Source organism: Poecilia latipinna, unplaced genomic scaffold (assembly GCF_001443285.1).
Source record: "Poecilia latipinna isolate Pla-1442-1.1 unplaced genomic scaffold, P_latipinna-1.0 Scaffold36, whole genome shotgun sequence".
Lineage (NCBI taxonomy): Eukaryota > Metazoa > Chordata > Actinopteri > Cyprinodontiformes > Poeciliidae > Poecilia > Poecilia latipinna.
This window is the reverse complement of record NW_015112652.1, coordinates 1,150,807-1,165,192: the sequence shown is the minus strand read 5'-3', so window position 1 is coordinate 1,165,192 and position 14,386 is coordinate 1,150,807. Positions and strand designations below refer to the sequence as shown.

The 14,386-nt window shown below is 37.4% G+C and overlaps 1 protein-coding gene across 5 annotated transcripts in view; it reads left to right on the top strand.

Moving 5' to 3' along the window:
* Positions 1-242: 242 nt before the first annotated feature.
* The window catches only part of magixb (MAGI family member, X-linked b), a 79,302-nt gene continuing 65,158 nt past the window's right edge, over positions 243-14,386 (top strand). The window contains exon 1 of one of the 5 annotated variants that reach the window (XM_015044186.1): positions 243-746. Coding sequence is in view for 4 of the 5 variants with exons in the window: in XM_015044202.1 (XP_014899688.1) it covers positions 1,176-1,258 (83 nt within the window). In the remaining variant the exon portion in view is untranslated. Of the gene's footprint in view, positions 747-789; positions 1,259-14,386 lie in introns of those variants that run through there. The other 4 variants (XM_015044202.1, XM_015044209.1, XM_015044158.1 and 1 more) reach the window with 4 other exon arrangements.

Sequence of the window (14,386 nt, the reverse complement as noted above, 5' to 3'; positions counted from 1 at the left end):
ATAATAATAATAACAACAACTCAAGGAAAAAAAATTACATTTAAAATTTAAACTTAAAAAAATATCCTAAAAAAGAAACTACTAAAAGTGTTGGGTGACCACATTTGTGCCATTCTTTAATTGCTGTCAGGGGCCATAAAAATTAATCTAATGGCCACAAATGGCCCCCGAGCCGCACTTTAGACACCCCTGCTCCAATGTATTAAGAAGCACCTGCAGTTCGGTAAGTTTCTCAGTTTTAAGCACTAAATTCTCAGCTATTCAACATTAGCATGGCTTCGTATCGCCTCTAGATGACATGGCCCGGTGCGTCATGTTTTGGGAAAAACTCAAGTTTTCACCTCGTTCTCACGCATGTTCGTCCCGGAAGCAAAACCGAAGCAGAAAGCGATGCTGCTGATGCAGGTAGGTCTCAGATAGAAACACTGGGCGGGTGTGGGCGGCGTTTTAACTCCTTTATCCTCCTCCCTCATCAACTTCTCATGGATAACCTTCTCGTTTGTTGTGTCATTGCGCTCAAAGAACATGTCAGGATCATCAACCTGACCGCACTCATCCCCCCAAAGCTCGGCTTTCTGCAGCAATGCGTCTGGGAACAAGTTCGACAGCACCTTTACTTCCCTTAAACTTACAGTAGCCTACTTGGTGGTTTTGTTTTTTCTTATTTCCTCTACTTTAATTGCGCTTCGATACCTGGGCGACCTGGGAGAGTAACGCATCCGAGGCGACGGGCAGCGAATATGGAGGTAAGAAATGGATTATTCTGTGAATTGCACAAGTTAAAATAGCTCCTTCTGAACAAGCTCATCCATCCTGTACGCGCTGTTTGCTCCCAACTGTGCAGCAGCTGCTATAAAATTATAAGCGGCGCTGTCAGATTTGGCTGATAGTGTGTGTGTGTGTGTAAATGTGTGTGTGTGTTGTTTCTCTCTCTCTCGCTCCGCGCTCTCCCTCTCTACAAGATCACCACGGAGCTCTCAGAGCATCAGTAGTGTCCAAACATCCCGTCAGCCGCGCATCGTGTCTGACTTTCTCTTTCTCTGCGGCGATCGCGTCTCCTCAGCATTTATCGAGGCTCGGCCCGCTGCTGCTGCTGCTGCTGCTTCTATTTCAAATCAAGCGATTCGTGAGAAAATATTAAAGTGCTGGCTTGTTCTGTAACCTCAGCAGGGTCAATGTATATAGACGCGTTCAAACGGATCCTCTTTGAAAGGCTGAACTGCTTGAAGAGAATGTGTGTGTGTCAACGGCATGGCAGGTCAGTGTTTCACTCTTGTTTTTTGCCTAAATATGAGAAATTTGAGAATCTGTTGTGTGAAATCCAAATGTGTATGTGCGTGTGTGCGTGTGTGTGTGTGTGTGTGTGTGTGTGTGTGTGTGTGTGTGTGTGTGTGTGTGTGTGTGTGTGTGTGTGTGTGTGTGTGTGTGTGTGAGACTGGGAGCATGGTGTCTGGTGAGTTTGCATAAAAAAAAGTCAAAAATGAAATGAGAGTTTCTTTTGTAGCCGGTTTTGTTCATTGTAAGTTAATTTGATATGGATGATATGGCTCTACACCCATGGCTGCACGATGTTGGGGCGTCACATCCTTTAGGGGAAAAGTTATAAGTAAGACTTCAATACAGTATAGGTTATTTCTGATTTAAAATTTTATTGCATTGTTAATGGGAATCTGGACTGTATTTGATCATTTTTTTACTTAAAATGTAAAATACGTGAAATTCAATTTAAAATGTGACATCTGTATGTGAAAACATACAAATTATTAGTATTAGTCGTAGTAGAAGTAGTGTCCCTTTGAGATCTCAAGATATAAAGGACATTAAAAATAAAATTTTGAATAATAACTATTATTAAAGCTGTGCAGTGGCGCAGTTGGTAGAGCTGTTGCATTGCAGCAAGAAGGTTCTGGGTTCAATTCCCAGGTCTTTCTGCATGGAGTTTGCATGTTCTCCCTGTGCATGCATGGGTTCTCTCTGGGTGCTCCAGTTTCCTCCCACAGTCCAAAACCATGACTGTCAGGTTAATTGGTTTCTCTAAATTCTCCCTGTGTGTGTGTGTGCGCATGGTTGTCTGTCTCTGTGTTGCCCTGCAACAGATTGGCAACCTGTCCAGGATAACCTCGCCTGTCGCCCAGAACATTAGCTGGAGACAGGCACCAGCACCTCCTGACCCCACCAAGGGACAATATTATTATTAATAGTAGTGATACTTCCCTCTTCTTGTCCTGCCATCCAGCTAAATCTCTTTTTATCCCAGGTCATTTTATATAAATGACCTGAATAAACTGAAAACTTGGTAATCTGAGTTGTATATTAAATATATGGAAAGTTCAATGGAAGGAAAAAGTGTGGTAAAGCTAAAAAGTTCACAAGCAAAAGGAGTAGTTTGTTAGATAACTAAATAATCATGATATTGCTTTAGCTGATCGGCTTGTTCACTTATCTGACCTGCAGTTCAGTGAGAATGGTGAAATAATTTAAGCATAAGCGTATTTACTGGTCAGTGCATGTACAAACTTTTCAATATAAATTGATATTTCTGTTTTAAAAATCACATTTACTTGGTCGTCTAAATATAATAGAAAAGTTCAGTTGTTTGATTAAGTGAAACATGTAGATTTGTTCCACAAAAACTCCTGTTTTTAAGCTTTTATTTCTGTTTTTAGGAGATTAAAATATTACATCAGACCAATAAAAAAAAACATTTCAGTACAGAAATGTCGGCTTAATGAAAGCTGTGTTTAATACCTGCTTAGAGGTATTTTTAATCTGACGAACGAACCCCATCAGAAGGAAATTTCTGGTAATATTCCAGTTTGGTGAGATGAACTTTTGTTTAAATTTTCTAAAAAAGGAAAGGAACATTATGTGTTAAAATACATGGAAACAGTATAAATGCTTTATTGGTACATATGAACCATATAACAACAACAATGATAACTAAGCCTTAAATTATTTTTGAAAGTAATATCTTTTCTGAAAATTGTAAAATTAAATAAAAATGTTAATGTACATTTAAGTAAAACAATAATCAGAGAAAGGTAAAAAGAATTTAAAACAGCTGATTTAGAGTAACTACAGTGGTTGACGCTAAATTAAAGATAACCAAATGCTAAAAATATGCAGAAAACTACCTTTAATAATGTGATGGAGTGTCGCTACGAGGTGCGCAGGAAGCGGCTCGGCCGAGTCGCTGGTTCTGTTAGTCCATCTGAAAGCTTAAGAAGCTTCTGCGACTTCCCTGATCCCGTTCCCGGATTTGTTTTAAATTTCCAATCTCCTCCACAAATTGGTTTAATGAAATCTAAACAGAAGCCTTTGTTCGGCACACCTGCTCCCATTTTACCAGCAATAACTCACACATTCAAATGTATACTGTGTACTTCGCAGCCAGGTGTGCGTGCGTGCACAGGAGCGTGCACGTGAACTGGAGCGTGCACCAGAGTGCCTTGCAGCAGTGTGAGGGTGAGAGGTGTGTGTGTATGTGTGTGTGTGGCTGTCTGTTTTTTAAGGTGTGTCTTGGTTCATTTCAAAGTGTCTGCTCTGAATCTGAAGCATTAATTCTGTAATTAATTTGAGGAGGAGTTACATTTCATGTTGGGTTGTCTTCCCATGCGGCTCCCATCCTTCGCTGTGCCGAACCTCTGGCTTTTATTCGGTTTGTTTTCTGCTTCGTTCCAGCTCCCTGCCCAAGTTTGAGCCACTAGTAAGTGGGAATTCATGTTGACGTATGAGCACGACTCGGCTTTTTACTGCTAACAAGAGGGGAGGATGAAGTGAGGGGCACATCCCGTCTGTCGTAGTAATGCGTGTCATCTGGGAGTTGTTGATTGTCTAATTATGTTTCTCCTGCGTCCTTCGGCATCATGCATATTCATGCTGCTGTTTTGAGGTGAGGTGAAAGCGTGTGGGTGTGTGTGTGTGTGTGGTAGTTTACCCTTGACGGTGCAGGTCTACGCAGGCACATTCTCCCATATGTGGTCCAAACCTTTGCTCCCAGCCACTGCATTTGAATGCTGCAGTTGTAGCCTGCTCTATTCTTAGTTCTCAACTGTTTGTGTGCAGTCTGGTATGAAAACAACAACACATCGGAGCCAGAAGTGTGGCGCCATGTGCTTGCATATTTACAGATTAAAGGTGTTTTCACACCTGAAAATCTAGTAGACTGAGTTCGATTTGGGAATGTTTGTTACATTTTCAGCCGCTGTGGTTCGCTTTCACACTGGACTGTGTCACACGACCCAAACTAACTGAAAAACCTGTTTCCCTCCTCACCTGTGGGGGCGCTGCACCAAGAACTACTGAAGGAAATGACTTGAAACCCTCTGAAAACGACAAGAGCGCAACTTCTTTCTTCACAAAATGCAAACAAAATGGAGTAGCATCAGATATGAGCAGTTGTAGGATTTCTCCTTTGTCTTTGGGTAAAAAACACAAGCCATTTCTCCCTCTAGAGCAGGACTATCATGTTTGTTTTGGTTATATTTACCCAGAATGCCTTGTGCCATAGTTTGCCTCCTCCTTTTGGAGCGGTCTTTTGTCCGCTTATTCGAACTGCACCAGAGTTCACTTCAACCAAGCCCTAGTTGAAGTTTTTAGGTAGACCAGAGTTTGATTGCACATTCACACCTCACCAAACGAACCAGACTTTTGAGACAAATGAACTAGAGTTTGATTAAAGTGGACTAAACAGGGCTGGTGTGAATGCATCCTAAGTTTTGATCAACCAAACCAAATTAAGGGTGTTTTTGCACTCAATAGTTTGGTACACTTGGTCTGATGAAGGACCAAAACGGCAACACTTGTGACAATTTCAGGCACTGTGGTTCGCTTTCACGCTGCACTGAGTCAAACGATCCAAACTAAATGAAAAACATGTTCCCCTCCTCGCCACTGGGGGCGCTGAACCAAGAACTACTAAAGGAAACGACATGAAAACTTCTGAAGAAGACATAGAGCAACTTTCTTCTTCACAAAAAGTAAACAAAAATTAGCATCAGATTTTAGTGATAGTGGGAAAAGACTACAAACCATTTCTCACGCTCACCCTGGATTATCATGTTTGTTTTGGTTATATTTACCCAGAATGCCCTACACTATAGTCCACTTCCTGCTTTTGGAGCTTCTGTGGTCCTCTTTGCATACACATATGCATTCAAACCGAATCAGAGTTCACTTCAACCAAACAAAGATTGAAGTTTGTAGGCAGACCAGAGTTCGACACAGAGTTCACACCAAACAAACCAGACTTTCTAGAGAAACAAACTAAAGTTTTATTGAAGCAAATCAAAACAGGGCTGGTGTGAATGCACTCTAAAATTTGATCAACTGAACTGCATTTTGTGGTTTACTCTAACTTAGCTGGGAGATCAGCAACTCCTCAATGACCAGGCATGGAGTTACAGCTTTCACACCGTCGTATTTGAAATGTCAAGGAGGCAATGAGTGTATCCTTGAGTGAGATCTGAGTTGGACAACTGGGATCAATATGAGGAGGAGAGACAGGCGGCAGGAGCAGCAGAGGGTCACCTTCATCCATCCCCACTGAATCAGCAGTATCTCTCCGACTCACACACAGCCACACGCTCAAAGGCCTGCTTAGGTTACAAAACTACGACCTCACAAAAACGCTCATTATAGTGAACTGAACCTTTCCCCCATTCGCTGCTGAATTATTCATTTTGTTATTATGATTTTAGCCGCTCCTTTATGAGGCTGCAGCGCGCCTCTCTGTTTGTTCTCTTTTTCCTCCCAGGCTGTATCTATTTTCTGTTTCATCCACCTTTAATTTTCCTAATCTCTCTCTCACTGCGCTCCGCCTCTCTTATCCATCAGATAGTCGAGGAGCCGATCTGCTCCGTTTAATTAAAACGGCACTTCATCCTGATGAGAGCTGATCTTGGATGGCAGGCAGGGGAGTAACCAACTGAAGTTTCATATTTTGTCACATTACAACCAAAAACATCAGATTTTATTTGATTTATCAACACTAGATAATACTCTTACTAAAAGGTCTGATCATTTGTATTGAGTCAGTACTTTGAAGAACCAAGTCTTTTGTGATTTATGTGTACCAATTTTGCACATCGAGATTCAGAGTGTAGACTTTGACTGGGCCATTTTGATATTTTTTCATGTTTTTAAGTGAAATAATCAGCCAGTGGAACTAGTACTTTTGTTTTTTTATCAATACTAAGAAGTTATCTACTTAAAACAAGCTCTTTTATCTTGCAGAAAAATTACTTGTGAGTCAGTTTTGTTCATTTCAAGTTTACTAACATACTTGCACTAGAAACTCGGCAAAAATTACCAAGTAACATTTTGTGATTTTGCAGTGTGGGATATAATTTTATAACCTAAATTTGTTTTAACTTTGGCCAGCCTTTTGTGTGAGCGGGGATTACCCGGGATTAAGTAGATTTTATTTACTAATTATGTGACTTCTGAAGGCAATTATTTCCATATTTGATGTGGTTAAGTAAAAAGGAATTATTAATGCATTAATTTATGGTTTTCCTTCTTCATATTTATGCAGTAGAAAAGTGTGATTATAACAAATTAATAAAAAAAAACTGTATTGTTGATATCAATACTGATACTCTTAACCTTTATGTGTTTTTGTAATTTTATAATGCATTACATTATTAAAAATATCATTAAATAATTTAATTTACCACTAAATAGTTAAATACATAAATAATTTATTAAATACATTAATAAATAATTAAATATATGAAATGCTGAAATGTGCAATTAAGTAATTAAATGTCCCATGAAGCGGTTAAATCTAACTTTTTAAATTATGAATTTAAATAATAAAATAAAGAAAACTTCCATTTAAAACCATATTTAATCCAAATTGTTTTGTTCAAATCAGGGCAGAATTTCGACAAAGTTAGTAGGTATCTACAAAATACTTTAATAACATGATTTGAGTTCATTTTTCCTAAATAAACAAGGTATTATTTGAGAGTAATTTAAAGCAAAATCTCTTCTGAGGTAGAGTTGAGAAAGTTCAATTCCAAATTAAAATTTTATCTTGATATAGATATCGATCCGCCATGTTATGCGCTGCTTTTTGTCGATGTGTCACAGTAAAATACATTGAAACTAGAGGCTGTAATGAAGCAAAATGTGAACAAATTGAAGGCGTAGGAATGTTTGTGGGGTAAAAGAAGCCCTCTTGTCCCGCTGGTTTTCTGCAGAGATAAAAGAAGCGCACGCTGTGCTGCATTCCCCCTGCCTTGACCTTGATCCCTTGACTCTAAATATACAGTTTCCCGTCAGGGGGCGGCTGTGATCCTTCCAGGTGTGTCTGCAAACATTTGTGCTCATCAATGATTAAATATTGTTGTGGTCAACACCAGAGCAGCTTTAAATCCCACACCGTTGTAGATGTAGGGTTTACAGCAACGACTGTACTTTTTATTTCATGTGCTGCAGACTTTGTATCTTCTGACTGGGGGTGTTATTGAGCAGGGCCGGCCCAAAGCATACGCAGGCTTACCTGCTATTTAGGGTCCTCCACGCCACCAGGGGGCCCCAAGAGCATCAAACTGGCATGATGGAAAATACATGCAGCTCTGGAAAAAACTAAGAGCCCACCGCACTGAACCCGACTGAAAACCTCCTGATTATTCCCCAAATATTGATTCCTGAAATCTTCCTGAGTTAAAACATTAGCATTGTTGTTTCTAAACTAATATGAACTTGTTTTCTTTGCATTATTTGAGGTATGATAGCGCTGTACCGTCTTTGTTATTTTGACCATTTCTCATTTTCTGCAAATAAATACTAAATTTTTGCTTTAAATTTCAGAGGCATGTTGTCAGTAAAATAAAAGAACAATAAAATGAACATTGTAAAATAAGAGAAACTGATCATTTTTATCAACCTCTTAAAAGCTGTATATAAATATTAAATAACATTGAAAATTGCAAACTAAATGCTATTAAATATGGAAAAACAATTTCTGCATTGTTTTTATAGATAATAAGGATTAATCTCTTCCTGTTATTCCCACTGGTGGGGAAATATAAGATATTAAATTTAGTGTTTCAAATAGTTAAAACAAAATGGCAAACTTAAATACCACTCTGCATTTCAAAATCCAAATCATTTTTCTTACTTCGTTACTCCTGTAAGGTTAAAATCAATAGTTATAATAATGCTAATTACAAATTATGCTAATGATAGAAGATGTGTTACACACAAAGTAGTTTAGAAATGATAAATTGTTTGGTGTTGACATGTTGCTATGGGGTCCACCCAAGAAAAGCTGCTGAGAGCCCCAAAAATGCTTTTACTGGCCCTGTTGGTGAGCAGAACGCCTCCGCAAACGACAGGACGAGGATTTTTTTCTGTGTGTGTTTCTCAGCTCACTCGCGTATAATCTTTTATTTCTAAATCTGTCACTGCTATCTGTTTTGTGTTGAGCAGTCCCGTGCCCTAGATTTGAAAGTGAGCGAGCGTCAGTGAGGGTTTACTACACCCCACGTTGCTCCAGTAAATGTTGGGAGGGAGAAGTCAGAGCGCTAACACTCTGCCGAACCGGGAGACTTCTCCGAGTTTGTTTTTCCGTCTGATTGCCTCTCCACTTGTATTTAATTTCAAACGAATGTAGGGCCTGTGGTTATTTAAGATGCTTTACTTGGCTGACCCTCTGCGTTTACACAGGAAGACGCTAAAGGATTAGCAGCAGCAGCGAGCTTCATCACAAGTTTCAGGGATGAGTCGACCTTCCTTTACTAAAAATATCTTTCCTCTAATCATTATTTACCTTAAAATGTCTTTACTGCAAATTAGGCTTTATCTCTGACAGATTTAATTGATCATATGTTGTATCTTTTCAGCTATTTATTAAACATTTTAAAACATTTAAAACAGCCTCCTACAGGGGTCTCCAAATATTTTGCCACATCAATCAAAATCGTCAAATTGAAAGTAAAAAAAAAAAACTAAAATAAAGCAAAAGTAGTCTTTTTTTTTCTTTTAGTAAAAACCAAAAATGTAAAAAGAATTTTGCTTTATTTTTTATTTTTTTAAAAAAGCATCTAAGTTTCAAATTTTTTACTGGATTTGTTTTTTTGTTTTTTCAAAATGCTTTGTAATAAAAAGACAAAAACTTTGTGTTGTATTTAACATTTTCCACTGTAAGGAAATGATGATTATAATTTTACCCTTGTTACAAATAAAAAGTTTCCACCTGCATAAAACTCCTGTGACAGATGAGACAAAGTTGAATCATTCTTGAGTTGCATGTGGAGGGCCGAACAAATCAGTCGGCTCGGGGGCCACAAACGGCCCCCGAGCCGCACTTTGGACACCCCTAACCCACTGTTAAAATTAGCACACAAAAAAAAATTAATAAATAATCTGGATCCTTATAATGCTATTACAAAGTTTGTTTTTATAATAGTACAGGTTAGAAGTCTTAGAAATGTGTTAATATTAAAGATAATTTATGCGTTACCCAAAAATGACATAAAATGTAATTTATCTTTTGTAAAGGCAAATCCAGGACATGTTTAAAGATTCAACAATTATCAAATTAATTAAAAAGTAATTAAGACACTAATAAAAAGTAGATGCTTTGATCGGATATTAAGGATCTTCCTGAGTTGATTGAAGTCGATATTGAACTTAAAACACAGAGCTTTAAGGTTTTCCAGTCATTGAAATTAAACATGAATTAATTGTACGAACTCTTTGGATGACTATGTTAGAGCGTAAATTGTTAAATTGGTGCATTTCCAAAGCGTTGTGTCTCATCTTCATTTGTAGCTGGTAGCTGATGAGAAGCACATTGATCTTTGATCTGTTATGATCTGTTTTGTACAACTAACAAAAACTACAAAAAGCACAAAGAGGGTCTCACCTTAATCACACCTCTAACAACACAGGAGTCTATTTTTACCCGACTCACCTGTTCATGTTCTGTCAAGCATTCTCAGCTCTTCATTGCTTCTACTATCTCTCATCATTATTCCTACAACCATTTGATTCAATCCCATATATTAAATTAAATGTTATTCATTTTTATTCCTCCCATTTCTCAGTAATGTCCAACCCTCTAAACCTCATTCTGTCGTCCTTCTCATCCATCAGTCAGTTTCATTTAGTATCCCAGCATTAAAAGTGACATGTTATTCTTCCTTGAACAGGCTAATATAGTTCTACGGTCTACAAAACGTTTATTTTGCACAAATCATTGCTAGATAATGATATTTTAGTTTGCTCAGTTCTGCCTATTTGGAGCTATTTTAGGGTGTCTTGTCACTTTAAATCCAAATAACTACTGCTGGCCACGCCCCCCAACTCAACATTCACTCTCACACATGAAAATGACTGAAAACAGATGTGCAATTATACAACCATTCAGCTTTGAAAAGCAGAAGTGGAGCGTCCTGCACAACGAAAAGGAATGCTGCAAGTGGTTTCTGAACGGTAAGTCAACAACAAAACATTTGTCTCTTCCAGCAGCCATTGTACAGCGCATACAGTGGTAAAATCAGCTGACCAAACGTGCAGGAACTCAACTTAAGTTGCTAGGTAACGGGGCTGGGGTTGGCTGGGGCAACGGATCAATGCCCAAAGATTGAAACTGGGAGGTTTTTGAAACGGCTTGTTTTCCAGACACCAAAAAACATCAACGTTTTTTTTTTTTTAAATGCTTGGGTTGTTTTTAGAAACAGTTGAGATTAAAATAGAATTACATAAACATGCAAAATGTGAATTTTACATAATAGGTCCCCTTTAATAATGCCACTCTTATCTCCATAACCTCATCCCCCTCATCTCTCATTCACTATTAACCCTCTTACACTAGTTTTTCCCAATTACTAACCCGTTTATCCTTTGTCAGTCTCATCTCTAATTCCTAATCCTTTCACTCCTCATTAAATCTTCCTTTGTCGTCCGAAAGACCTCATCCATCAACTTTACCTGCTTTTTGGCTCTCATCCCCCCTTTTAGTCCCTCTCATCTTCCTCATCCATTCATCCATTAGCCACTATTTGCTCTTCTGTATGATTTGTAGCGTCTGCAGAGGTTTAATCTCCAAAGACTCCAGCATTAAATGTCGCCACATTCTCCTCCATAAATCTTTTGAACTCACTATTGTGGCGCAATCCCTGCCGGTGAAATGTGAACACATCTTTTCTTATATAAATAATCGACATCACGTAACACTTGTGTGCTGGATTTAAAGTCACAGTGGTTGGGCAATTAATCCAGAAATAAATCGTTTTCTTTTTGAAACCGTATATAAAAAGGTTAGCTGGTGTAAAAAGAGTCCCAGTCCTTTTCAATTGTTTATTCACTGCCAGTATTCGCTGAGGGACAAATGAAGCCTCAGACATTCTGGTCACATTTTAGCTGACAGAACACACAGTCAGTCCATCAATATCCACCAAAATTCACATTTAGAGAAGACACCCTTTCACTGCATTGGACTGTCAGTTACACACACATAAAATGCAGAAAGGCTTCCAGAAAATGAAACACACTCTAGCTAAACTGATTGATTTCAGTTTATTGTATTACTGTAGACATAATTTGGAACACAAGTAAAATTTCCAGGCCAGTGTACTGGCCTGGAAATGTATTGTGCCCTTTCAGTTTTCTGTTGTCATTTCAGGTAAACAAACAGAGAAAGGCAGTTTTCAAATTATTATTTCATCTAAATTTAGAGAAACATGCTATGCAAACTAACCTTGACCTTCGTGAAGCTGTAATTGTCCAAACTGGGTGACGGTGGTAGACGTTTGCTGCGCAATCAGTGCGTTGCCGGTTCAAAACCTGGAATCTGACTAAACAAAAATGACTAGCGGGGTTCCTCAAGTCTCTGTTCTCGGTTCTCTTACTAAATTACTGAATATTACAGGATTTCTTACCACGTACCGTCAAAGCTGGGTAGTAACTAGTTATATTTACTCAATTACATTATGTTTGTTTATTTTTACCATGTTGTACTTTTTACTTTTACTTCAGTAATTATATTTTGAAGTATTGCTACTCTTGTTTGAGCAAAATTTCAGAATTTTCTACCCATTAAATGAAACATGTTTAAACCAAAAATTCACCAGGCATAGACACACACCTGAAATATTTTTGTAAATTTCATAAGTTTTTTTATTGAAAGAAATTGATTTGGAAAATAATTATTTTGAAGTATTGCCATTTTCGTCCTTAAAATACCAAAATTTCCACTCAACTTTATACCTTGGTCTGTCTGATGATGTAATTTCCAAATATTAAATGATTGATAATTTGATCAATTTCTCAGTACATGAGTAGACTTTTTACCAAATACGTTTTTACTCTTAGTTGAGTAATTTCTTGGACGGCTACTTGTTACTTTTACTTCAGTAATTATATTTTGAAGTAGTGCTAGTCTTACTTGGGTGCAGTTTTTGGGTGATCTACCTGTCTCTGCAGACCAATGACACACAACTTTATGTTTTTCTTTCACCACATGAGCACAGTCTAGCAGCTCCACAGTTACCGACGGCAACAGAGGGGGAGGAGCTGCCAGCCACCGGTTGCTGTGGCAACCACCAACGCCAAGAGCAGCAGAACAGAACTTAACTTCTGGAGAAACAACTTCTTTACTGAACAAAATAGATTAAAAGAATAAATAAACTTCACATCTATAATAATGTTAAACTATAACCCTGTTCCACATGAATATTTTAAAGGATTTATTTGGCTCCAGTGGCTTTTATTTGACAGTGAGTGACAGGAAAACGGGTTGTGAGAGAGAGTTAAGCAGTTCAGAAAAAGTTAACAGGTCAGGAAAAATTCAAATTAAAAAAACAAGCATTTAAAAAAATAAAACTAACATACTGCAGCTTTAAATCAAGACTGACTTACTGCAGTTTTCACATTATATCCTTGTTCTCTAAATATATTTGCTTTTGATGTAATTTTGCTAACTCAATTTATCTTCCTTTAAAGTAATTTGAACATAAAAACTTTGCTTTCGTTACACAGTATTTTTAATTAAAACAAAAAAATAACTCCTGCACACAAACACAGGTTTATTAGGGAAACATTTCACAGTGAAATCTGCTTGTGTTAAAAGTTTCCTCACCTTTGCCAAAGTTGTACAAACTGGGCTGCGGTCAAAGCCGATTATGTCAGCCAGTGATCTACAAGCTGAGCGTTGGCTTTGATGAGGATGAGGCCCGGCATCCAGATAGACATCAGGAACATGCGGAGAGTCACGAGAGCTGACAGTCGGAGCTTTCTTCTTCCACTTAGACACTTTCTATTGATAATGGGGGGAAAAAAGTGAAATATATGTGCATTGGACACAACGCTGCACTCAAAAACACCATTTTAAAACAGCTTTTGAACATAAAATCAAACATTTGTATTTCTGCTCATCCTTCTTCTCTGTGAGGATGCTTAAATAAAAATAGCTTTTCTTTTTTATTGTCTTGGCTCGACGCCAGCTGAACATGCGACTCCCTGGCAGAGAGTGGATTTGTGAGTGCCCTGGATTTATAACAGTCTCAGAGAGTAATTGTGCATCTCAATAATTGCTTCTCCTGCTTCTTATAATATCTGGGAGCAAAAATGTAATAAAAAAAATGGGTTAATTTCCATTTATTGCTAGGAAAACTCTTTCAGTGGAACAGTGTGCACTTTAGGCTTTACCTTGAAATAAATCTGCCAGAGCAAACTGTTGTTTTCACAACCTTGGTAGAACCAATTTAAGCAAAGTAATTCAATTACTCATTTATCTTAATTAATGCGTATGGTGTACACTTCGTTTTTTGCTTGAAGGTCTTTCAAGAAAATCATGTGGCCCAGTGTCAAAACATATTCCCTCTTGCTTCAACTTCATTGATTTAATTTGACATTGAAATATTGAACTTTTTTACAAAATTAATCAATGTAACTTTAATAAATTAGCAGTTCAACAAGAAACCTGGAATTACGGCTTAGTTAATTTGTCATGAAATACATTTATTTCACTCATGAGCAGCTGGTTTTTATACTAATCACTACAAAGTAGACAGACAGACAGACAGACTCATTGATTCATTGATTCATTGATTTGTTGGTAGCAGTATGTCAGACGACTATTAGGACCAAGAGTAGATTTTCACAAAAATCTCTGAAATTTTGAGATTAATCTCATAAAATTTCCTGAAAAAAAAAAACTCAGAAATTTTTAAATTAATCTGAAGAAACTTTGAAAAATTTTTTGATTTTTGACATTTGGAAATTTTCTGAGTTTCAAATTGGAAACTTTTTGACTTTTAAAACTCTGAAAGTTAGGATTTTTTTTTTTTTTTTTTTTTTTTTTTTTAAAAAATTTTCCCCCCAAACACAAAAAATTTTTGTTTTTAAAATAAAAAAAATCCCAATTTTAAAA